We start from the raw sequence: 23,595 nt of genomic DNA, 5'->3' as shown, positions 1-23,595 counted from the left end.
TGATTGTTTTAATCCTAACAAAGTGCGGATAATGTGTCTCCAGATTAAATCAATGTGATTTAACTGCCTGGAAAATTAATTTCTTCCTTATTTCTAATAGAATCTTGAGCAGAGGTACATACTCTTAATGGATAAATTAATTCTGGTAACCAAATGCTAGCAGATTGTTCTGGGGATAGTTTTCCACCAAATGTTTTCACAGTTCTCTGATTTATATTGTTGCATCTGGGTAGACACTCTCATGTCAACCTTATGCTTTTATTCAATTTAAGGCAGAAGAGAAATTTATGTAAATGACTGAAGAATAGCACATTAATGTCAAAATCACGACTGCAGATTTCTGGAAGTGGTGCATAGTACCTTTATATGCTTCTAGGATCTGTGGCTTACTCTAAATTAAAGAGAGGCAATACAATATTTTTTCTTAAAACATTTTGTGCCAGCTAGTGTCTTTGACAGAAGTTAGCTTGTTTGTGGTATTTCCTCATGTTGCTACAGGGCTTTTCCATAATGATAAATTATTGTTAAGCACATTTGTCTACTACAATGAAAAGAGGAAAGTGCTGGTAAAAATACTCATAGAGTAGCTTCTGATTAAGTTAAACAGTAAAATGTTATTTCATTCAATGACAAGAGGAAATGAGATTGAAGAAAGAGTTGTGTGTTATATGTAAAAATTAACTAAGAAATAACAAAGTCAAAGAAATTATGCCATTCTGGTACCCACTTAGGTAAGTGGGTAAGGACTATGAATATTTAATTTAATATACGTAATATGGGAAAAGCAATCCAACTTGTTTATTTCAAATCCTCATCCACTCAAATCTTCTCCTTTTTTACTATTTCAATTAGTACTAGGAATCTCTCTGAACCAATAATTTATCTTTTTGTCACATTGCCTTTTCCGTTGTCATGAGTATAGTGAAAGGCATCAGGAAAAATGGTGGCAACTAGGATATTTGAAATTGGCTGGTAAATTGTTTAACCAATTCTATAAGTTACTTCTCTTTGTCTAAAAAATGTTTAATTATAGTTTCTCAAGAAAAATAATATAAAAAGGTTATAGGTTAAGCAAATGTGTAGCAGTGTTATCACAACATAAATACTGAACTGTTAGTAAGCATCCATTAAAAAAAAAAACCAACTCAGGACTTCTGATATTTCAAATTAAAAAATTCTATAAAAAGTACCTAAGGTACCATAACTTTTTATAATTATATATTGTTTATGCAGTAGATAAAATTGCTCAATATAGGACTGGATTTGAAAAAAAACAGTTTTTTGTCAGTTTTATTTGTTCTTGGCAAAATAAGGTTACTGGCAGCTGCCTAAACCAAGAAGGCGGCACAGTCAGGGCTTTAAAAAGAGAATCAAATGTCAGTCAAGAGCCTTTTTGGTGAGCATATTGTTTGCATTTATTTTGTTAGTTAGGCAAAATACTGTGATTGCATCAACAGGTATTCGTTGCTGCTTCTCCAATGCATGCATTACAAGGTGATTCACAAAGAATCCTTTTTTTTTTTTTTTTCCCCCACTTCCTTTTTTTATGTTTGATTTGAAAAATATCATAAAGCAACTGCTCTAGTGTTGTCACTAAGCAGTTGCTTCGAGGACCAGAAAGCACAAGTGAGAACAGAAATTAAAACCAATAGCGAACTAGGTCAGAGTTTTCAAGCTGATTATGGGCAGAGTCCCCTGCCGTTGCAAAATCAGCACTCTTGACCTTAGTGAGGATTTTCCCATCTTTACCCCAGCCCATTTTTTCTTTTTCGCTTTTGTTCCAATTGGAAGTTTTCTGAAAGAGTGTGCATAATTTCTAATTTTAGGTAAATCTTGGAAAGTAAAAAGAAACTCACTGAAGCAAAGAAGCATCATATGAATGTCTTGGCAGTTTTAATTTATCGTACTAAATTAGCTGAGGTAGCTATCAGAGTGTAAAAACATCTATATGAGAGATAGAAGTCCTTTAATATCCTGGTTTTGCAATTTTTATTCTGAAGGAATATTTATACCTCACCTAATGATTTGTCATTCCCTGCTTACTTATGCTTGGGAATCACAAGAAAGAAAAATTAGTCTTCTATCATCTGCTTTTCTTAGTAGCTAAAAATGCAACATGTTGAAAACACAAAGTATTTAGAAGTATCTGCAATCCACTCAAAATCTTGATCAGCTCTGTGTGAATGAATATGATAGTCTGAGTTGTTTTATTTTGACTATTATATAAACATCTAATTTTTAATTAAGCTTGTTTGCTCATTCTGTTCATAAAGTGATTAGAAACTGTATAATTGCAAGTAGAAGTGTCTCGGATGGCCTTCTGAGTAAGATGGGAATCCAAAGGGCAATGTCTCCTTTAGCTTTGCCGTTTCTGTATGAAGGAGTGAAATGCCAAGTGAAACTACAAGGAGCAGATTCATTGTAGCACCATAAACTCTCCATGGGAAGCAAACTCTTGCAGCACCTTGCCCTCATGCAGGTGTGTGGCAAGGATAGAGGGGGAATGAATAGGGAACTATAGCTGTTGACAAGTTTTAGATACTGAATTTAAATTGTGAAAAGAATCTTTGTAGCTCATAGATCTGGGATGAGTGTGTGAAAACATGACTTTCAACAAAACAGTTAAGAACACGATCATCCACTTTATACAAAAATACTTTTAAAAAACCCTAAATGTCTTCATGGGTTGCTGTGTTTTGTGCAGTATCCATATTCAGTATCACGGAAAATCTTATTTTTCTTAGGCTGTGGAATCTAGATAAACATCATCAGCACATGTGTTTCTGTTTAATCATGTGAAAAGTATAAAATGCATAGAGTACTGGGAAAAAAATAATCTTAGTTTGGGTTCTTTATGGTGATTTGAAATCCAGATGGCCAGAAGTCTTCTCACATGTTCTGGTGGAAGTTTGCACTTCTCCTTCCTACACATCTTACATGAGGTTCCCACTTTGGCATTAGGGATCGTAAATTCAAAGAACATCTCTGCCGCTATTTTCTTTTTTTTTACTTCATAAGTAAGGCCTATTGCATAATATGCCACAGGATAAAGCAGAAAATTCCCATGGTTAATTTTGTGTCAATTGAAGTAAGTGTGAAAATCGTGTAATATTTGGGGTTTTTGTTTTGTTTTGGGATGCATGCTGAAGGATGGAGAAAAAAAAAAAATTAAGATGCTGTGAATGCAGGAAAAGGGCTCAGCTAGAGTATTTAAATGGATTTTTTAATTAGCATTTTACTTTACAATGGTATACTGACTGGTGATTATTTCTGTCATTTAGAAAAGCTGGTGCAGAGATAACCTCTAATTTCTACAAGTTTTAATTCTAAAAACTTTGGAGTTCAGAAAGTAAAATTTCCCTTCTTTGTTCTCCTTGCCTCGATGACCTATTCCAAATGAACAGTCCTGCTGCATATAAGTAGAAGCTTTGTTCTGAGTTATTTTTCTCTCTAAGTGGTATGGATCTTAAGTTCCTACAGGTGTATGCAGTAGCACAATTGTTTCAGGTGCATCACTGGAAATAAGTCACTTACTGTGATGTATTTTTCCTTGGACTATACATCTTATTGTTATGATTTACCTGTATAATGCTCCCTATTGCATAAGGCAAAGGCTAGTGCTAAAATCAGTGTGAAATACAATGAATGTGTGCAAAAACTAGATATTCATTTTAAGCTGTGCATTACCAACACTGAGGTGTGTACTGGAAAGATCAATGAATTTTCAGCCTCACGATATTATAGAATATCTGCATTTAGGCAAACTACCTGCTGATTACTGATATTTATTCCTAATAGTAAATCTTATAAGTGATAATAACAGCCAAAGATTGGATCAGATATTGTTGTATTAATGTGTCTCATATAAAGGAATGGAAAACTGCTACCTTGGAGTAAGAGGCTTTTGTAGGTCTTTTCTGGATCTCGGAAATCTTGCAATATCTGCTACAATGGTATCTTAAAATCTTGCATGTTCCAGAGGCAAAGCAAAGTGTGCTGGGACACTTTGGGTCACCTGGGTGCTTGATGCAATGTGACTATATTGCTGTAATGTGCTAGAATCCAGCAGAAAAAGTTCTCTCATCCTGTCAAAACATAATAAAACGGTATGCAGATTACTGTAACATTATGGTCATCACAGCTACTCTTTTATTCTGAAACTATGGGATGTGAAAACAGTTTGGAAAAAAATCCCCCCAGAATAAATGATTTCCTGAGAGGTTTTGGGTTTGTTCTCTTTTATAACAATCTAAAAGAAACTATAAGAAAACCATACAGCAAGTATAAGAAGAATAAACTTAGTCTCGACTGTGAAAACTTCTGCCTCAGCTACGACTCCTGCCCAGGACCGTGGGTAAATGTCGCAGTGGCTAGCTGGCACCAACCTCCGTGCCCCCCGGGTTGTAGTGGTGTTGGTGTTCAACCTGTCTGGGTAAAATCTGTGCAAAAGCTGGGATAGGGCATGCAACTGACTTGCTGCAGTTTAATGAATTTAGTAGCTGGCAACTGAGGTGTGGTCATGTTAAAAAGCAAGTTAACTTCAGTGTGGTTCAGTTTGTGAACTTTCAATCATAACCTCATGCCTGAAGATCTAATGGACAAGATACATTAAAAAAAATGCATCAGTAGTAGTAATGTTCATCTTGTACATTCCTGGAAAGCTGTATCGTGCCAATTTTAACAAGTTTATGGCCAAATTTAGTTTAATGTTAACATGCAGATTTACGAACTTGCTCTGTAATTTGTATTATGCATTTAGAAAGAGAAAACAAGCATATAATGTTGTTGCAGAATATGATATGCTAAAATATTTCATTTCTTCCAGAAAACATAGATTCAGCATTTTACTTGAAAGATCTTGTACACAGATAGGATTCAGACACACTTCCTGAGATTGTGAAAGCTATCATAAGTGTGAATCTCAGTGTAGATTGCTGAAGTTATTTCAGTTTCTGCTTATTTTAGCAATAAACTGTTGAAAATTATTTTACCCTTCCTTGCTTGTAGTTTTTGAGGAATCCAAGGGAAAAAAATACTCATGCTCTACTGCTGATTAAAAATATGAAAAGATTTATTTCCTTATTTATAAAGATGAACTTCCTTAAGCAGGCATACAGTGTTAAAATCTAAGCTACAGATTCAGAACTATGTTGTTTTAAAACATGAGTTAAGGTAGCTACAGGTATAATAGGTTTTTAATGATAAAAGGTAGAGAAAATTTATCCCAATACAACTACTGAAACTTGAAAAATGGTCCAATCTTGGTTACCTTTTGGTAGTTTTAAAATTTGTTTTTTAAGTAGAAACAATGTAAGTAATATTTTTCCTTAGAAGTGTAGTTCCCCCCAGCTCTACTAAAAAAAAAAAAAAAAAACCAAACCAAAACCAACCAACCCCCCACAAAACACGGGAGAATGAATTATCGGGATTCTCACAACTGGAGACAAACATGTTCTTTAATGGCATCAGGAGAAGTACTTCGGTCTTTGTGTTCTCGACATCGCCTTTTTGTGTTGATAGCTAATAGGAAGTCCAAACACTGTGCACTTGAAATTTTACAGTGCTTCATAGACTATTAAATAAACATGGTGTACACCTTTAGGGGTATAGAAGTAAATTTGTTCACAAGTTTTACTTATTAATTGATCTGCATAATATTACTGTAATGATCTCTAGCAGACAAGAATACAGGAGAAGAAAAAAGGCAGAGATGCACCGAAAGGTACTTTTTACAAAAACATGAGTTGTCTTTCTGTCTACTCACCTTTGGATTTTTCATTTGGAATTCAGAGAAGAGGAAAAACTTTCCCTTCTTTCCATCTGGACAGTATGTGATGAAGCATTTTGTTTCATGCTTGTCGTTTTTATGAATATGTGTATGTGTTGTGTATTTTGCAGGAGCTTCAGGATGGCATTGGGCGACAGCAAACTGTCGTCAAAACATTGAACATAACTGGTGAAGAGATTATTGAGCAGTCATCAACAACAGATGCAAAGGTGCTGAAGAAACAACTGGAAATTTTGAATACCAGGTGGCAAGAGATCTGTAGACAGCTGGTAGAGAAAAAAAAGAGGTAGGTTAAAAGAGGAAAAATATTGTGAAATTATTTTTAGTTATTTTTGATTTACTTCTGCCTGAAATGTTCAAAGGAGCTCTCAGTTTCCGGGGATTTCATATTCAAAATGAATGATCAGTAATATCATTCATATCTGCTATAATTTAATTCTTCTTTCCTACCTACTCCTGTCAGTGACCACTGCTCCCTTCCATACTCCACATTTTTTTAATTTCACTCCTAATATTTAAAAACAAAAAACAAAAAACAAAAAACAATCATACATTATTACTTGATTAAATGTAGAACAGATTGAAAATTCATTTACAGAATTTACAGTTGATTTATCATCTTTCTATTTGATAGTATGTCATTAAAAGATATCTCTGTAGTACTAATAATACCTTAGCTAATTGATACTATTAATCCTAATCTAATTCACTTCTCATCTTTAATTCCATTAACATATGCATTTCATAGGTTGGATACAAAGAACGGATTGGTTAATTTAATGTTATTTATAATCACTTTCAGTTCAATATTTTGTTCTCATGCAGTCACAGGAAGCTAGAGCGTTTGAGTTACAGATAATACAAAAATGGTTTGATTTTTTTAAAAAGAGAATTTTAAACTAAAAAAAAAAATGTTGTTGCTGTTTATACTGGGTTTAAAAAAAGCCTATGATCTTAACCTAGATTCTATGCCTAAATTGATATGGCATTCTGCTTTAAAACACAATCACTGATAGAGCTTATTCATGCATGTTTTTTGAAACCCAGAATATTCATATGGAGCTACATTAATGAGTGCTAGAGATGTACTGGAAGAACTAGTAGTCAGCAACTTCTGATGTGTCATGTATCATTTTATTGGTTTAGAGCTGTGGAGGCCAAAAGCTGTGAAAAAGTTTGCAGGAGTGGTAAGGGAGTGTCCAGAAAAAGTTATTATTGGCTTTAATCATTATTAAAGTTTCTCTTGGAACATGTTAAAGGAAGGAGATGCAACAAGTAAGCTACAGCTGCCAGAAGCTACAGCAGTCCTTTAAATACTTGTTTCTGCTGTATTTCCAAGTGTTGATGGTAATGCTGCTTGTTATGCAAGGGAGTCCTTGGCCTTTATTTATCACCCTAAAAGCTGTTCTTTTGTACAATGAAAACCCATCTGTGTTTCGAAGCCTTAACTTGTTATGTAAGTGCTAACACTTACAAAATGATAACACATCATTTTAATAGCCCTGTAAGCTACTTCGGCAGCACAGAAGAAAGAGATTGGTGGTTGAGCTTTGTCTGACAACCTGAAATATGTTACAGTTCTGATAAAGATTGGTGGTGCACTTTCCTTCATTTATCAATAGAAATGTGTATCTGAATGTTGTTTTGGCTCAAGGCGGTGTTAGCAGTATATGGAATTTCTTGGCATTCTACATTTTAAGGAAGCCTAGGACCTGTTAAATGGGAATAGTACAATTATGTTCCCTAGATGAAGGTTCCTAAATAAACATTTGCACATGCTTTCCTCCTTTTGGTCTGTTTGTCTTGTTGGCTGGTTGGTTTGCTTTCCTGTGCAATTACAGCTCGTGTAATTTTGAGAACAATGATTGCAGAAACCTCAGTTAGTGAATTCTGTGTGAATAAATGCATTTTGGTAAATAAATTGCTCTAGAATGAATACAAAGAGTGTTGTGTTAAACTGATATAAATGCTTTTGATGTACTGTAGCAAGACCTGTGTGCATCAGGACAGCAGTTTACATTCTATTCATCACCTGGTCTTCCCAGCTGTGTCACAGCCAGGGAATGCTTTTTGCTCCCAGATTTGGGAAACAGATCCTACCCTCAGTCTAGCTGCTGCCTCCCAGTACATGCTTTTTCTTCTTTCCCTCATCTTTTCACTCTCACAGACTGGATTTTCAAAAGAAAGAGTCCTACTTGACAGGAATACATGGTGTATTCTAGCTAGGTCTCAATTACTGATGATTGTAGGCATGAAAAGACCATAAGTTTATCTGATGCACAGTATTCATGTAGCCTTGGTGTCATGAGATTTTAGTCTCTCTTATTCTTTGGCATCTTCTAGTTATTCATTTGTTGTCCTAATTTGGTTTGGGGTACAGTCAGGTTCTCTCTTTTTACGACTTTAAACCCATGTCATGCAAAATGCTTTAATTCTTCGTTAACAAAAAACAGCATGGGACAAACAAGAAAATTTGAGGGAAGAGACCTCTACTTGCAATCTGAAAGAGCTGATATTGACACAGCATTTTCTATTGCGTGTGTTTGTACTATGGAAAATTTACTTCGGTATCTCAGTATAATATAAATTACATTAGATCTACGTGAACTAAAATATTTTGACTCCTCTTTTTTGAAATAGCTTTAATAGACTATTTTCCAAACAGACTCCTAAGCCAGCACACTTACGTTTTGGGTCACTTCAGTTTTCCAAAAAATGAAAACATGTACGGTTAAAAGAACTTTATGATTGTGAAGGAGTTTCTAAGATTTTTAAGTCAATTTTGAGAATGAGAAAATGGAACCACATTTTAAAATCACAGTGGAAGAAGGTGTTGCTGAAAGGAGAGGAGACTGGGTAGGATACATTTTCATTTAATGATTTCAAAGAAAAATAAAACAGATACAAACTTTTAGAACATTCTGAAAATCAGAAAACTGATTTAAAATTTTTAAATAGATTTTATGTTTTATTCTTTGTAGTTAGTACATTGTGCTCTGCTTTGAAAGCTGATTCTCAGTAGCTTAAACAGAAGAGTAGTGATCAATTGAAATTTTGTTTTCAATTACATTTTTGGGCTCAGCATATCTCAAGATAAAGGAAGTGAGAAGAAATTAGCAATTGAATGGATTCCAGAAGTGAAATCTGACAGTTATTTCAATTTCAAGTGTAATGTTGCTAAGCATTATTTAAATGGCAAGGGAGTTTTATATACTGTAAAGTCTATTTCGCTATTCCTTACCAAGATGGAAGAAATTTATTTTGATAATCCTGCGCAATAGACACTCAATTTTGGACATATTTCTCAAGCTAAATTCAAACATGCTTATTGGGGTGGGGGGAGGGAGGAGGAGTAACAGGAACCAACATAGATATTTTTGTAAGGTGCACAAATGTGAGAATTTAGTTGGAGATAGGAGGTGTATGGTGACATTTCCAAGGATGACCATGACATTAAGCTCTCTCAGGTAGTCAAATGCTGAGGTGATAGTGAGAAACTCCAAAACTGAGTGGATAGCAACAAGTGACAGATGATCTTCAGCATAGACAAATGTGAAGTAACTAATATTTCAGAGAAACCATCTGTACCATGCTTACATGGTGCTGAGCTTGCAAATGGCAGTTACAACTCAAGAAAGTGATCCTGACATTACCACTGAGAATGCTTTCAGGCTTAGTATGGAGACACAGCCGAAAAAAAGGCCGTAATATTTTAGGCAACATGAGCAACATTACTGAGAACAAAAGGAAAAATTATTCTTCTGCTGCTATTGAACATTGTGGCATGCTCATGTTGAGTCCTGTATGCGGATCTACCCTCTGCATGTCAAAGGGTATGACTGACTTAGAGAAAGTGTAGATGGAGAAAGGCAACTAAAATGAGTCAGAGTTTGGAGTGGCTGCACTGTGAGGAGAGAGTGAGGACTTGGGGATCTGGAGAGAAGTCTCAGGAGGGATATGACTCATGTTTAAAAAATTTAAGTGATGGGTAAACAATGTGGAATTAAATGTTACTCACCTAATTCCTCAATACCAGAAGTAAAGGGTACTTGTTTAAACTGTAAGAGATAGTAAAATCAATTTAAAAATTACTTTTTTATGTTATGGTTTCTGAATGTCTGAGGTTTGCTGGCTACAGATTATGGAGGAAAGTACTATGACTCAGCCCTATAAAATGCATAATCTAATGACAGTCAATTCTGCTGGAGTATGAGCTGAATGGACTAAAGAAAGTGGCCAGTCTTCTATGCTCCCCTTAATTGCCATCTCCTGTTAGCAATGTTGGTGGCAATCTGTTGGGCTAGCTTTTCTGACACACTTGGGAATTTTTCATGTTCTGATGCACTGATTATGTTTCGGGGCTGGGGGTGAGGGGGAAGTTCTGCAGAATTACTTTGTCAGTTTTCCTGAGGATGCACTGTTAAATGGTCTACTACACATTCTGTATGAGGACATATTATCACTGCATTGATAAAGAACACTATAAATTCAAAGTATTTCCCGTAACAATCATGAACCCTGTGGTAGTTTCACTATAAAAAGGAAGACTGATACATGATATAACTCAGAGAATTTCAACATGTTAATCCAGTTTTCATACAATCATTTGGAATAAATATTAAACTGCCTGCATATTAAGAACTGTAAACCAGATCTAAACTCTGATATTCTAGAATTAACTGAAACTGATCATAAATTCACTAGACACTAATATTACTCTTAGTGGTAGTCTGGCAGATCTAATGAATAAGAATTATTTGGACCATAAGAGGACAACTTAATTAAAAACAGACAAGAAAACAAACTAAATCTCAAAACAATTTGAGGGATCTGTACTTCTCTTCAGTAAAGATAAGTTCGTTTTAAGTTTTAAAAGGTCAAATGCTGATCCCAGAAAAAGCACAGACTTAACATTGGCTTTGAAACACCTTTCTTTGGTACTGAAGATCAAGAGGTTATGCTTGATTTATGTTTGTGTAGGATGTTATCTTTCATTTGCCTCTATCTAAGAGTTTCAAAGATGTAGAAGTTTGAATTCAGTGTTTAATGTTTCTGTATCTTGCAGTCTAATCCATCCAGCTAAGAATTAGGTAAGAATGTAATCTGAGAACATCTAGTCATTTTATCATATTACAGACTTTGGAACAGACCAGTCAGTTGAACAAAGTCAAACTTGATTGAAAGCCTGATACACACTGATAGTTAGCAAATCAGGAATTTAATTGAGTTTTTGATAGCATTTCACAGCAAGTGGCATATTTTGGAAAAGCTTGAATTTGTACTCTGGAACAGTGTTACTCAAACGGAAAGGGAGACTTTGGAGACTAAGGGAAGTTGCAGTGGGTGCTTGAATAGATGCTACTAACCCCAGACTAAAGATGGGGGAAAAACCTGTCTGTTTCTTCTCTTTGTACTCCAGCAATCATTTTGAATACAAAATCTTATAAACTGCTCCATTAGAAGATCTCTCTGCCTTTTTGTTCACTGAGATGCCTCAAGCCATATTATGCTGTGCATGTCTGTGCTGCATCATGCCACTGGGACACTCAAGTTTTGGGTGGCTTAAGGAGGCAGTGGCTTGTTATCGGGGCACTCAAGTGGTGGCACGACCCAGGGCTGTGGTCACAGCGTCACCCTGCACCTCCGCTCCAGCTGCACGAACACGTGGGCCAGGCAGAGAGAGCCAAGGGAGCGTGTATCAGGAGGAGATGCAGCATCTCACATAGGGGCTTGATAAGGTGAAGGCTCATAAATGAGGTTGTCAACAGACTTGTAACAGTGATGCTGGCTGCTCTTTGCATTTAAATCTTTGTTAAAAATTTCCTGTGTAATTTTTGAAAACAGATTCCCAGGAATTAGATTACTTAGCTGTTTCAGAAGCAGTTTGGGGTTTTTTTATTCATCACAATCTGATGTTTGCTAAAACTGGGTTCTGTTGAATGGAAGAGAATTTTTCATTATTTTAGCTGCAAATATATTTGCACATTTAATGAGCTTGAACCTGCAGCCTGTCTGTTCAGATCTCTACTCAAGTGACTTTGAAGTAATTATGGAAAGAATGACAGAACAAAAGTTGTTTACCAGAATACTTTCAAATACTTTTCTGAATATAAAAACACAAACATTCTGTTCTAAATAAAAGCTAGTTGTTATAAAGTAAATATATGTTTTAATATTTTTCATACTTTATTTTCATGAAAGTATTCTCTTTTTTAGCCATAACACACTATCTATCAGTGGTTGATTTCCTTCATCTGAACACTCAGTATATGGAAGGCAATTTAAAAGGTGGTTTAGGATGAAGAGTTTTCATGACATTTAAGTCAATAAATAAATTTTTTCTTTCCAACATAAAATTAGTTACCTCTTGAATTATCTGAATTTTCTTTTTTTGACCATTCAGATTTCTTACAGTAAATCATTAAAAAAGAATCACTCTAGTATAAATTGCATTGTGTTTACAAGTAGTGTAGCTAAACTTCTTACTCTTTAGTATTTACATCTGACTTTTCTAAAGTATCTGGGATATTTCTCATTTCAATTGTTTTATTTAAAGTTTCTTAACCAAATGAAGCATAGTTGTGTATTCTTTTAAGAAATAAAGAAAATTAATTATATCTTAGTAAATATTTTCTCTGAATTTTCAAGTTACTATTTTGGTGGCTTCATAAATTCTCAGTAACAGCTACTAAATGTACAAATTCATAATCTTAGAAATACCATAAATACACACTCAACAGCTGAATGTTAAAAAAATAAAAAGGCACCAAAACCTTATTGGAAGTGCAAGTGGGAATATGAGTCAGAAGTGCAGATCTGTCCTACTCCTGTGATTGCATATTTTCTATCTCTAGCTGACACCTCCCAAATAAGTCCAGCAACACTTGTGTGTAGTTACAAACTGTAAACATCTGATGTGTTTCACAAACTATTTACGGGTTGCTATGGTATTGGTATCACATTGTTGACTATGGACAAAATACATGAGATGCAGTAGGCATTTCATATGGTTTCTAGAAACTGTAAATGAAAATATAAGCATCCTTGAAATGGGTCATGAATGTTTATGTAATAACTAACCATTATAACTAAGTATTAATGATAGTAAAAAAATCTGTTCAGGGTATTTCGTGGACTACTATAAGAATTTGATATTGATTCAGTTTAATACTGTTAGGAAAACTAATCCCTAATCTATGAAATACCATATATACAAAATGCTATTAGGAAAAATAATTATTTTAATTAATTTAATTTACTACTTAATATCAAGTACTGAATATTAATACATTTGCTTCCAGAAGTATAATGTATATAAAATCTATGTGAACAGTCAGAACAGTTGACCAAGAGGCCTTATGAATTTAGAAATACAAACAGCAAGCTGCCATGTTTTAATATAGAAAACACAAAGTAATGTGCTTGAGAATAGCAGTTATGTAGACCAAAAGTTACATATGAAATTCTGTACTTTTCACCTGTACTTTGAGAATTTTCCATCAAACAAGATAGGTTACATTTCAGGGTTAATTAAATAAACCATTTTCCAACAGAGATGTAGTTTAAAAGCTCTTTGTGGACTTAGGCTAGTTTCAAAGTCAAGGCAGTAGTATATAGCAGCATGCAAATCTGTGTTGGAGGTGGATCTGCTTGGCTTCATAGAACCAGCTGCTGAAATGACATTTTATTCCTCACTCAGCTGCTTCCTCGAGAGCTGCTCTGTTCATGTCTGAGTCAACTGGTGCCTCGTGCTCCTTATTTCAGTTTGTTTAGGCTCATATGGAAGCCCGTACTCCCTCAATAACAATTTACTGTTAATTTGTCGTTGTGGCAATGAATTTAAACACCTAGAAATTACATGTATCTATTGTTCCAGATGTAATTACGGTGATAGAAATCAGCTTGTTCAAAAAGGGTAATCAGTCATCAAGTTAAAACTTTTTATTTGATTAACTGGTTTGGCTAATATAGAGAGTGCTTTATTTTTGTGGCTTGCATAATATGATACTTGTCAAGCAAGATATTATTTATAATAGAAGTAATGTTTTAGCAGGCCAAGAACAAATTGTAAAGTAAATCATGAAGTGCACCTGCAGCTCCTGTTAATTGCAATGGACCTTTTAATTACTATACTACATACTGTCCCTGACTAGGACAAGGAAGTGGATCTTTATGGAGCATTATTTTTTTTGGTCTGAATTCTGAAACTGTTCTGTGCATATATATATGCACATATATTTAAAGTAAGCCTCTCTAAAAAAATTCCTGGAAAGTCTTGGTTTGAAAACATCCCACATTGCTCAGATAATAAAATTCATTCCTACCGATCAACTTTTGAATTAGTTATCAAAGTAAAAATCTTTCCTTCATGATTAGGAAAAATTTTAAATGTTTTAAGGGTTGCAGTTGAATTCATAAGGGTGATAAAACTGACAGTGTAGTTAAGATGAAAAAGGAATCTTACCAATTGTTGTCCCTACTAGGAGACAAGAAATCTTTTTGATTTCTCATTCAAAATACTATACAGCTCAATAATTCTGCTCTCAGGTGCATTAAGTTGAATGCCATGCCTTTTCTGTGCCAGAATTAATATATTTAAAGTTTTATCTTTCTCAAGTTTATCCTAAGGGTACCATCACATAATGCCTCCACTGAGCTATGCTCTTTACAACTGAGAAGTGGTGGTAGGAAAGAAGAAAAATAAAACTGTTGGTCAGAGCTCATGTTCTGGGGAATCTGGTCAGATTGAGGAAAGAGCTTTTGTTGTGGGATTCACAGCATTGCACTGGATGACTGATTCCCAGAATTGCACATAATAAGGGCAGAGGGGCACATTGCCTCAGAAAGATTTGAAGTTGTGCTTCTGCTTTTAAGATTACAGGGAGATAGTTTTTCTTAATTTTTATAGTTGCAGTCCTACAGATCTCAGCATACCATCTGCCTCAGTTTCACAAAAATAAATGTTTTGCTTAACTGATTTTAGATAACCTATTTTGGCTTGAGAAGAGCATTTGACCTCCCAAGTACATACACATTTCTCAGTCAAGAACACTGTAATAAATTTAATGCTGTAAAGTTGGTCCTCCTCTGCATGCCCTGTACAATCAAAATGGGTAAGCGTATGCCTTAGGAAGGTCCAGAATTTCTGGGTGTGTAACACTACTCCATAAGTTTCAGAGCTGTTGTACATAGGCAAAAGAAATAATAGAATCCAGCAGCATCAAGGCTTTTCATTGATATGTTTTGCATTCCCAGAAATCCTTGACAAACAGTTCCTGAAAAGTCATGCAGGTTTCCATAAGAAAATTTAATACAAAACCAGGAAAGTAGGGCTGTTAATTGGCTTCTTTTGCTATTTATGGTGTTCACTTTTTTGTATATTTGTTTGTATAACTGTAAGTATATGTGTGTATATGTATATATATATACACCTGTATTTATGTTTCTCTATATATGCGTGTGTACATGTATACACGCATATAAATACGTAAATACTTTTAGAAGGTTTTGTTGTTTTCACAGTAAATATTTTCTCTTTCTTTTTTCTCTAAAGAATGATTTGACAGAACTGGCTTGCATTTGCTTAATCTCCAAGCAGTTGCTGTGAAACTATTTGTTTATATGCTCAAAAAAGAGCAGTAGTAGGCTCATATATCTAGTAGATATTAGAATATAATATGTTAAGAATGAAAGCAAATAAATCTGTTTGCTGATTTAGAATTCCATTCTGGATTTAAAGCAGTTCAGAGCCTGTTCAGAGCAGCAGAAATTTGCCAAGTATTTCAGTTAATATATTAATTTTTTTTTAAATATAATATTTTCATGCTCTAAGTGTAGTTAGAAATATTGACTTTTGTGTATTGAAGATATAATTTCTCTTCAGTAAGAGGTAAGTAATTTTTAGATTGAAAGTTGATATTGGACATCCAGTAGAGCAGTTGTCAGGTGGTTTTCACTGGTGCCTGTTTAACTGTACAAAACACATTGGGAGTCACTGTCATGTTCCTTCTGCCTTTATCATTTACAGAAATCATCAACTTCTTAATTAGAAATCACTTTGATAGTGGCGCTGATACAAATCTATTTCATCTATACTGGGGAAAAAAAAAAAAAAAAGGGTTTTGTCTGAATAGCTCAAATGAGTGGGAGGTACAGCTTTAAGAAAGAAGGAAAACCAAAGCATCTCTGTGTCTTTCTCCAGCTGGAAAGAGGTGCTGACCCCACTGATACTGATCCCACAAGTTGGTGGCTGGCTGTCCATGCTGCATTAACTACTGTCACAAGGTGGTTGCAGCTTCTGAGGGACAGTTTATTCTGTTGTGAAATATCGTAACTTCTGTCTTGCACGCATCCTTCAAACTGTTAGATGTGTGGCAGTAGTTGAAAATAATAAGTGGTTTGATATTTGTCAATTATTACTTTCTGAAATCTTTTTAAACCTCTTGGACATTTCCACCAGGCCAGTTTTATTTAGTCTATTTATCTCTGAAATAATTCTGCTTAAAGACTTTTCCTGATCCTTGGAAATCTGGGCTCAATGTCACATGTTTGATTGTGAAAATTTTACTTCTGGATTTCTTTGTTCTGTGGAGTACTGTTTAATTGAGTTCCATTTGCAGTAGAATTGTGAAATGCAGATTGTTGTTAGGTTTTTGTGAAGTACGGTGTACATGAATGAGAATCCCATCCCCCAGGTGTGTGAAAGTTAGTTAATGACAGTGTTAATGCTGTGCCTTGAAGCCAGCTGGCTTTCCAGTCAGGAGTCAAAGCATGGTGGGAACTAGGGAACAATATGTCATCTCCCAAGCTCCATTTCTTGACCTGTGAATTAAGGTTGTTTTCCACAGCTGTGCCCACCTTTGCTCTTGAGCCGAGGCGAGCAGCTCTGGTGCCGGCAGGATCTGCAGCAGAGCACTCCAGCACAGTGCACAGAGGGGTTTCCCAAACTGGGGGTGCCAAGAGAACTGCTGGGAGCCCGCAGCTCACTCTACAGTGGCTGACAGGACCTGGGAAGGGCCAGAGGTGTCATCAGACAAGCCCCTCTCCCTGCCATGTAAAAAAAGCCCCTGGGGATTGCCAGTGACCAGGGTGGGCAGACAGAGCGTGGCACGGCAGGAAGGGCATGGCGCGCAGGAAGGGCGCTGCAGCTCTGCCAGCTCGACCCCGGGGCAATGGCTTCCACCCGGCAGAAGGGCCGTGGCCTCTCGAAGCTCTGCACCTGCCGCCACTGAGGCAGCTTCGCAGCCAGAGCTGCGGTGGGGACACGCTGGCGCCCCGGTGCCAGGCCGCAGGGTGGGCCCCGCTCCGAGGCCGGTGTCGGACGTCAGCAGTGAGCGGAGCTGTGCGGGGCGCGCCCGGGGAGAGGAGCTCCGCCGCTGCGTGACAGAGCTCCGGGAGCGGGTGAGTAAGCTGAGGAGTATCAGGGAGTGCAAGAGAGAGCGAGCGAGATGGAACTGCACCCCCCCTTCCCTGGGACAGGCCCAGCAGGTGACAGGACGCGTGATACAGGGGATTCCCTGCCCTCTCTCTGCCTGGCTGAGCGCGGTGACTGAAGGGATGCGGGACAATGGCGACAAGTCCCTGCCCTGCAAAGCAGGCGCATCTCCTCTGTGCCTGCCCCACCTTCCTGGGTGCCCTTGTGCAACAGGTACGAGGCTCTGCAAATGGAACTGAAGAATGAGGAGGACAATGGTTCATCTAGGCTGCAGGTGTTGCTGAGGTTAAATCAGCTTATACCCTGTGTTAAAACCACTTTCATAAAGACAAAAAGACGGGTCATTGCCATAGGAGGCTCTCTCCTGAGGGGAACAGAAGGCCCAATATGCCAACCTGACTCACACAGGGAAGTGTGCTGTCTCCCTGGTGCCCAGGTTAAAGAAGTGATGAGAAAACTTCCTACCCTGATACATCCCTCAGATTACTATCCATTATTGATTTTTCATGTAGGCAGTGATGAAGTTGCAGCAAGAAGTCCAAAGTCAATCGAGAGAGACTTCAGGGCCTTGGGACAACTGGTTGAGGGATCAGGAGCACAAGTAGTGTTCTCTCTCCTTCTAGTTGCAAGGAATGATGAGGGAAGAAACAGGAAGACCCAGCAGATACATGCTGGCTGTGTGACTGGTGTCACTGGCAGAATTTGGGGTTTTTTGATCATGGGTCTGTCTGCACAACACCAGGCCTGCTGGCAACAGGCAGGGTACACCTGTCTCAAAGAGGGGAAAGGATCTTTTCTTAGGAGTTATCGGGGCTCACTGAAAGAGCTTTAAACTAAATTTGAATGGGGAAGGGGCTAAAACCAGACTTGCTAGAGATAAGCCTGGGGGCAGCACATCAGTATTTGAGGGATGGTGTGCTAGAAAAGTCCTTCAGTCTACCATCTCAGTGGTTCTCGGAGAAGTAAGGAGCAGGGTTGGCAGAACTGCTACCTTGGACTTCTGGAAGTCAGACTGGGGAAAAAACTGGCTGGATGGCCAGGCCCAAAGAGTGGTGGTGAATGCAGTTAAATCCATCTGGTGCCTCGTCACAAGTGGTGTTCCCCAAGGCTCAGTACTGGTGTCAGTTCTGTTTAATATCTTTATCAGTGATCTGGACAAGGGGATCGAGTGCATCCTCGGTAATTTTGCAGATGACACCAAGTTGGGTAGGACTGTTGATCTGCTTGAGGGTAGAAAAGCTCTACAGAGGGATCTGGACAGGTTGGATCAATGGGCTCAAGCCAGTTGTATGAGATTCAACAGGGCAAAATTCCGGGTCCTGCACTTGGGTCACAACAACCCCATGCAGCACTACAGGCTTGGGAAAGCGTGGCTGGAAAGCTGCCCAGCATAAAAGGACCTGGGAGTGTCAGTCTACAGACAACTGAATATGAGCCAGCAGTGTGACCAGGTGGCCAGGAAAGGCCAACAGCATCCTGGTTTGTATCAGAACTAGTGTGGCCAGCAGGACCGGGGAAGTGATTGTCCCCTTGTACTTGGCATTGGTGAGGTCACACCCCAAAGACTGTGTTCAGTTTTGGGCCCCTTACTCCATGAAAGACACTGAGGTGCTGGAGCTTGCCCAAAGAAGGACAACAAAGCTGGTGAAGGGTCTAGAGCACAAATCTTGTGGGGAGCAGCTGAGGGAACTGGGATTCTTTAGCCTGGAGGAAAGGAGGCTGAGGGGAGACTCATTGCTCTCTACTACTACCTGAAAGGAGGTTATAGCGGGATGGGTGTTGGTCTCTTCTCTCAAGCAACAAGTGATAGGACTAGAAGAAATAGCCTCAAGTTGCACCAGGGGTGCATTTAATTGGATATTGGGAAAAAATTCTCCACTGAAAGGGTTGTCAAGCATTGGAATAGGCTGCCCAGGGAAGTGGTGGGGTCACTGTTCCTGGAAAAATTTAAAAGAGGTGTAGATGTGGTGCTTAAGGACATGGTTTAGTGGTGGACTTGTCAGTGTTAGGTTTATGGATAACCACAATGATCTTAAGAGTCTTTTCCAACCTAAATGATTCTATGACCCTTGGCATGTACAGTAGGATTCTCCTTTTTCTATGAATAAACACTTTCCAATAAGCACCTAAGAGTGCCCTCCTGGTTTCCTTAGAGTTTTTCAGTTTCTCAAAAGATGACTAAACCCTATATATCTCTACTGTTGTAGTGTTGGAGCATGCAATTCCTCACTATCTGGTTCTTGAACACCAGCTGACGAAGAATTGTCCTATATGAGGGTAGATTTAAATTAATTACTTACCTAAAATTCCAGCTATAATCCATCTGAAATGCTTTAGATAATACCGATCTATGGATATATCAGCTGAGCTAAGAAAAAAGCATCCTCCATTTTTACCTGTACTGCCTTTTACTAATCTCCTTTACATGAACTTTGTATATTTTTTTAATGACTGAATGCATGATTTATTGTTGGACTTCATAATACTTAATAATACATTCTGTACTTGCTTTTCTTTATGTATATTTTTTTAAGCCATAATCACTACAAATCCATTTCCTGAAAACTTATTAAGAATATTTATAATTCACAGACAGTATTTCAAGAAGAACTTAGTGGGGTTTTTTCTTATCTAAATGCATTGAATTGACTCGGGAAATAAAGTATCTACCTTTTAATTGTAGATGGAGGGTTTTAAATATCCCATTCATTATTATCACTAGTACATGCTTAAATAATGTCTACAAAAAAATTAAACCTGAAGGTAAACAAGGAAATACTGCTTCATATTTTAGAAATTAGCGGAGAACATCTTTAAACTGTGCTGTAAGGAAAGAAACTTGAAAGTGTGAGCTACTTATTCATAATTATTTGGAAACATCAATGCATAATACTGTTTTATAAGGTTTTTCTTATCCAGGATATTCACTGCATATATTATTCAAGTTGCTACTTTCTTCATTTTTTTTAACCACAGAAGAAAGGATGCATTTAGGACAACAGAATCATAGAATCATTTAGTTTGGAAAAGACCTTTAAGATCATCAAGTCTAACTGTTAATAGTTAGAGACACTTTCAGAAAGTATTTTGTTCTTGTAAATTGAATGGAAACACTTTTATTTTTCAAGAACATCTCTGTTGTGATGTCTTCTTGCCTGGCTTTTGCCATTCAGGAAACACTGTGTCACATGCTTTGCAGATACATTTTTCAGGTGTCCCTAAGATATGGCATGTGTAGACAGCCAGACTGTGAGATGTAGCAGCTCAATAGTGAAGCCTGATTAAGGGTGTTGTCTTTGGTACTTTACTCTGGCTTTTAAACTACTGTTCTGGAGAGGGGGTATGTAGAGCCTATAATATTCATTCATCTAGTACAGCAATTCTCATCTTGTAAGGATGCCTTTTTAAGGAAATGTAATAAACCCTAATAAGGTGGAAGGCAGGTAAAGCACTAGCAGAAGTGCTGCTAGTTTGCAAGTTGTGTAAAATAATAGTTGAATTATATGCTCCCAGGTTTATTTTATAATAGCATTCCAACAGCATGAATCTTTCCCTCTTCAAAAAATCTTAACCTAAAAAATTTCTTGCTTACACCATGAAGTCACGATTCTTTTGCTGTGAAATGAAATTTAATTGAGCTCATATGTTTAAGCCCACCTTCACTACGAGAATTTTCACTGCTGAACAGGCTTCAAAGCAAATCAGGATTCTCCTGTTTTACACTCTAACCAGGACGATGTTATTTAAAATTAATTTTATGAATCTTACAGTTTTTCTTCCTTTGTTTTTCCCCTAACCAAATGCTTTTACTTAAAACATTAAGGAATGGCAGAATTAATTTCTTCCTATTGTAATCACGTCAGATGAATCTATGTATCACACCTAGAAATGCCAACTGGAATTCAATGAAGAGAACCTGGGTGAGAAAAACAACAGCTGGGTTGTATATGTAGACAAAGTAGACATCTAAAGTTAAGCAAGATGAATGCTATCCTATTCCTTCTAATGGACTAAAAACATTACCTACTGTTTGCGAATCTTGACTGGAATGCTTTACACAAAATATTGTGGCACAGTAACCAAAATATCTGTTTGTACAATATGTCCAAATCGGTATAAGTGTCAGTTTTACAGATCCAGTTTGGTTAAATTTGGTGCTAGAATTCTCAGTTTCTGACACTGGACTTCCCTGCTATTAGTTCACACAAAAATCTGGTCTAAATTATTAACAGTTCTAGTTCTGGTATGGTTGTTTGCTCCCTGCTTTATCTAATCTGGAAGCTGAATTTAGTGACAGTGCAAATTATGACTTGACTTTTTCTTTGAAAATGCATTTAATGCTTTGTTAAAAGGATGTTGGTCTGATAACTTTGATATGAAAAAATCTATAGCACATTTTTAGAAATAATGAATATAAATTATAAGAATTCATTTTCCCTAGTACTTCTTTTAGTATGGATGAGCACTTAAACATAAAAATAAATGTATAGAAACATTAATTTTACTTTTTTTTTTTATTATTATTACAGGCTTGAGGAAGAAAAGAATATTTTATCCGAATTTCAAGAGGACTTGAACAAGTTGATTTTATGGTTAGAGGAAGCAAACAGCATTATTGGTATTCCCCTTGAACCAGGGAATGAAGACCAGTTAAGAGATTGTCTTAGCAAAGTAAAGGTAATGTGAGTTTTATTCTTAATATTTTCTCACTTTATCACTTCTACATTGAAGAAAATCAAATGTTATTTTCAGAGAAGGCTTCTTCCATCAAACACAGCATTTGCTTTTTTAGATAAATCAATTCAGTGGAATTTCAAAACCCAGATACAAATATATATTGATCATACTAAAATCAAAAAAATAATGGAAAATGTACTGAAAGGCAAATGCCTATCCCGTCACTAGATAATTAATCATTACCTTTTTCGTCCTCATTTCTTAATTCAAAACTTGACTGTTTTATCTGTAAAACATTTCGCTATAGGTGTCTTCTTAATCTTTTTTAATTTTTCACTTACTAAATGGCATTCAGAATTTTACAAAAGTATCTAGAATTGCATGAATAATTATAACTGTCAGCTGGTTAAAGTATCACTGCAACATTTTCTAGACTAAACATCTAGGTGACTTTTTAAAATGCTTTTATAAAAAACCCAACAGAATATTAAATGTTTGTTTTTAGAGACTGGAATTTTCATTATGATATTGGCACTTTTAGACTATGATACTGCTAATGAATATATGCAATAGAAATTGCTCTGTTTAGTTTCTGAAATGTGTCCAATAGAATGATTAGATTTAATAACTCGCACAATAATAAATTGACAACAATAAATTGAACTGTGGTTGCGTATTACTTGTAGAACACTTGCCTAAAGTTTTCCTGTCCTCTCTTGAGGATAAGGTCTAATTATCCTTTATGCTAATCCAAGCTGAACAAATTTAGTAAATGATGGAATAGAACACTAAAGAATCTGAAGGAAAGTTGTCAGTTTCTTCTATCTTCCTTTTAACAAAATCTGTAAAAAAAAAGAATCTTTAGCAAAAATCTATCTTCAAGTTTCTTTTTAAATAAATGAAAATAGGATAAATAGTACTGCATTTAAGGAAATGAAAACTTAACCATGTGTTGAGTTTTTCCCACTGACTATTTAGCATTAGATGTCAGTGAATTGGACAGAGAATTTGTTAGGCTTTGCCTCCGTTGTTGAGGATATCACAATGAAGGAAAAAAAATATTTATAGAGGGTGTTAGATGCATCTTATAATTTGCAGACATGATTACAGGTTTAAAGTCTAAACTGATTGTTTAGAACCATGAAGGCTTCCACACCTCATTTATACACAAATATTTCCTAATTGTAGTATTTCCAAGGGATACATAATCCAGAACTAAAGGTGTTAGTGTCTCTTATTTGTATCTCATTGTTACAGCCCACCTTGTTTTTTTGGAGGTACACAAGAGAGTACATCCTAATGCAGCAAATAATAATTCACTGGTTTGCAGTATGGCTCGTTGCATACTACCTGCTTATGTTAATGAAATAATAAAAAAAATAGAACTTGAAGAACTTTGTCTTTCAGTTATATTATCCTTACTTGATATATCAAGTTACTTTGACAATATAAATTTGCAGCAACTGCATACATGATGGAGAAATGGTACATTTAGATGACACCTTGCATCCTTTGGCTTTACTTGTTTTGTTTTTTGTTTGTTTTTTTTTTCTTTTTTTTACTAAACATACATGAACATTCTTAATTATGAGGTTAGACTGGAGGGCTTTTCACCACATACCATCTAAGTGACTGTGTTCACATCATGGAACATCTTAAAACCCTTTTCCAAAGTGCTTGCACTTTACCATATTAA

General features: G+C 36.4%; 1 protein-coding gene across 19 annotated transcripts in view; it reads left to right on the top strand.

Moving 5' to 3' along the window:
• DMD (dystrophin) overlaps positions 1 to 23,595 on the top strand; it is a 1,076,492-nt gene that overhangs the window by 633,348 nt on the left and 419,549 nt on the right. For all 19 annotated transcript variants that reach the window (XM_042788288.1, XM_042788292.1, XM_042788293.1 and 16 more), the window contains 2 exons: positions 5,899 to 6,074; positions 21,752 to 21,899. In XM_042788288.1, coding sequence (XP_042644222.1) covers positions 5,899 to 6,074; positions 21,752 to 21,899 — 324 coding nt within the window. The remainder of the gene's footprint in view (positions 1 to 5,898; positions 6,075 to 21,751; positions 21,900 to 23,595) is intronic.

Source organism: Tyto alba, unplaced genomic scaffold (genome assembly GCF_018691265.1).
Source record: "Tyto alba isolate M040663 unplaced genomic scaffold, T.alba_DEE_v4.0 Super-Scaffold_14, whole genome shotgun sequence".
In the NCBI taxonomy this organism is placed as follows: Eukaryota; Metazoa; Chordata; class Aves; order Strigiformes; family Tytonidae; genus Tyto; species Tyto alba.
The sequence above is the reverse complement of the archived record's forward strand: the minus strand, read 5'-3'. Positions and strand labels throughout refer to the sequence as shown.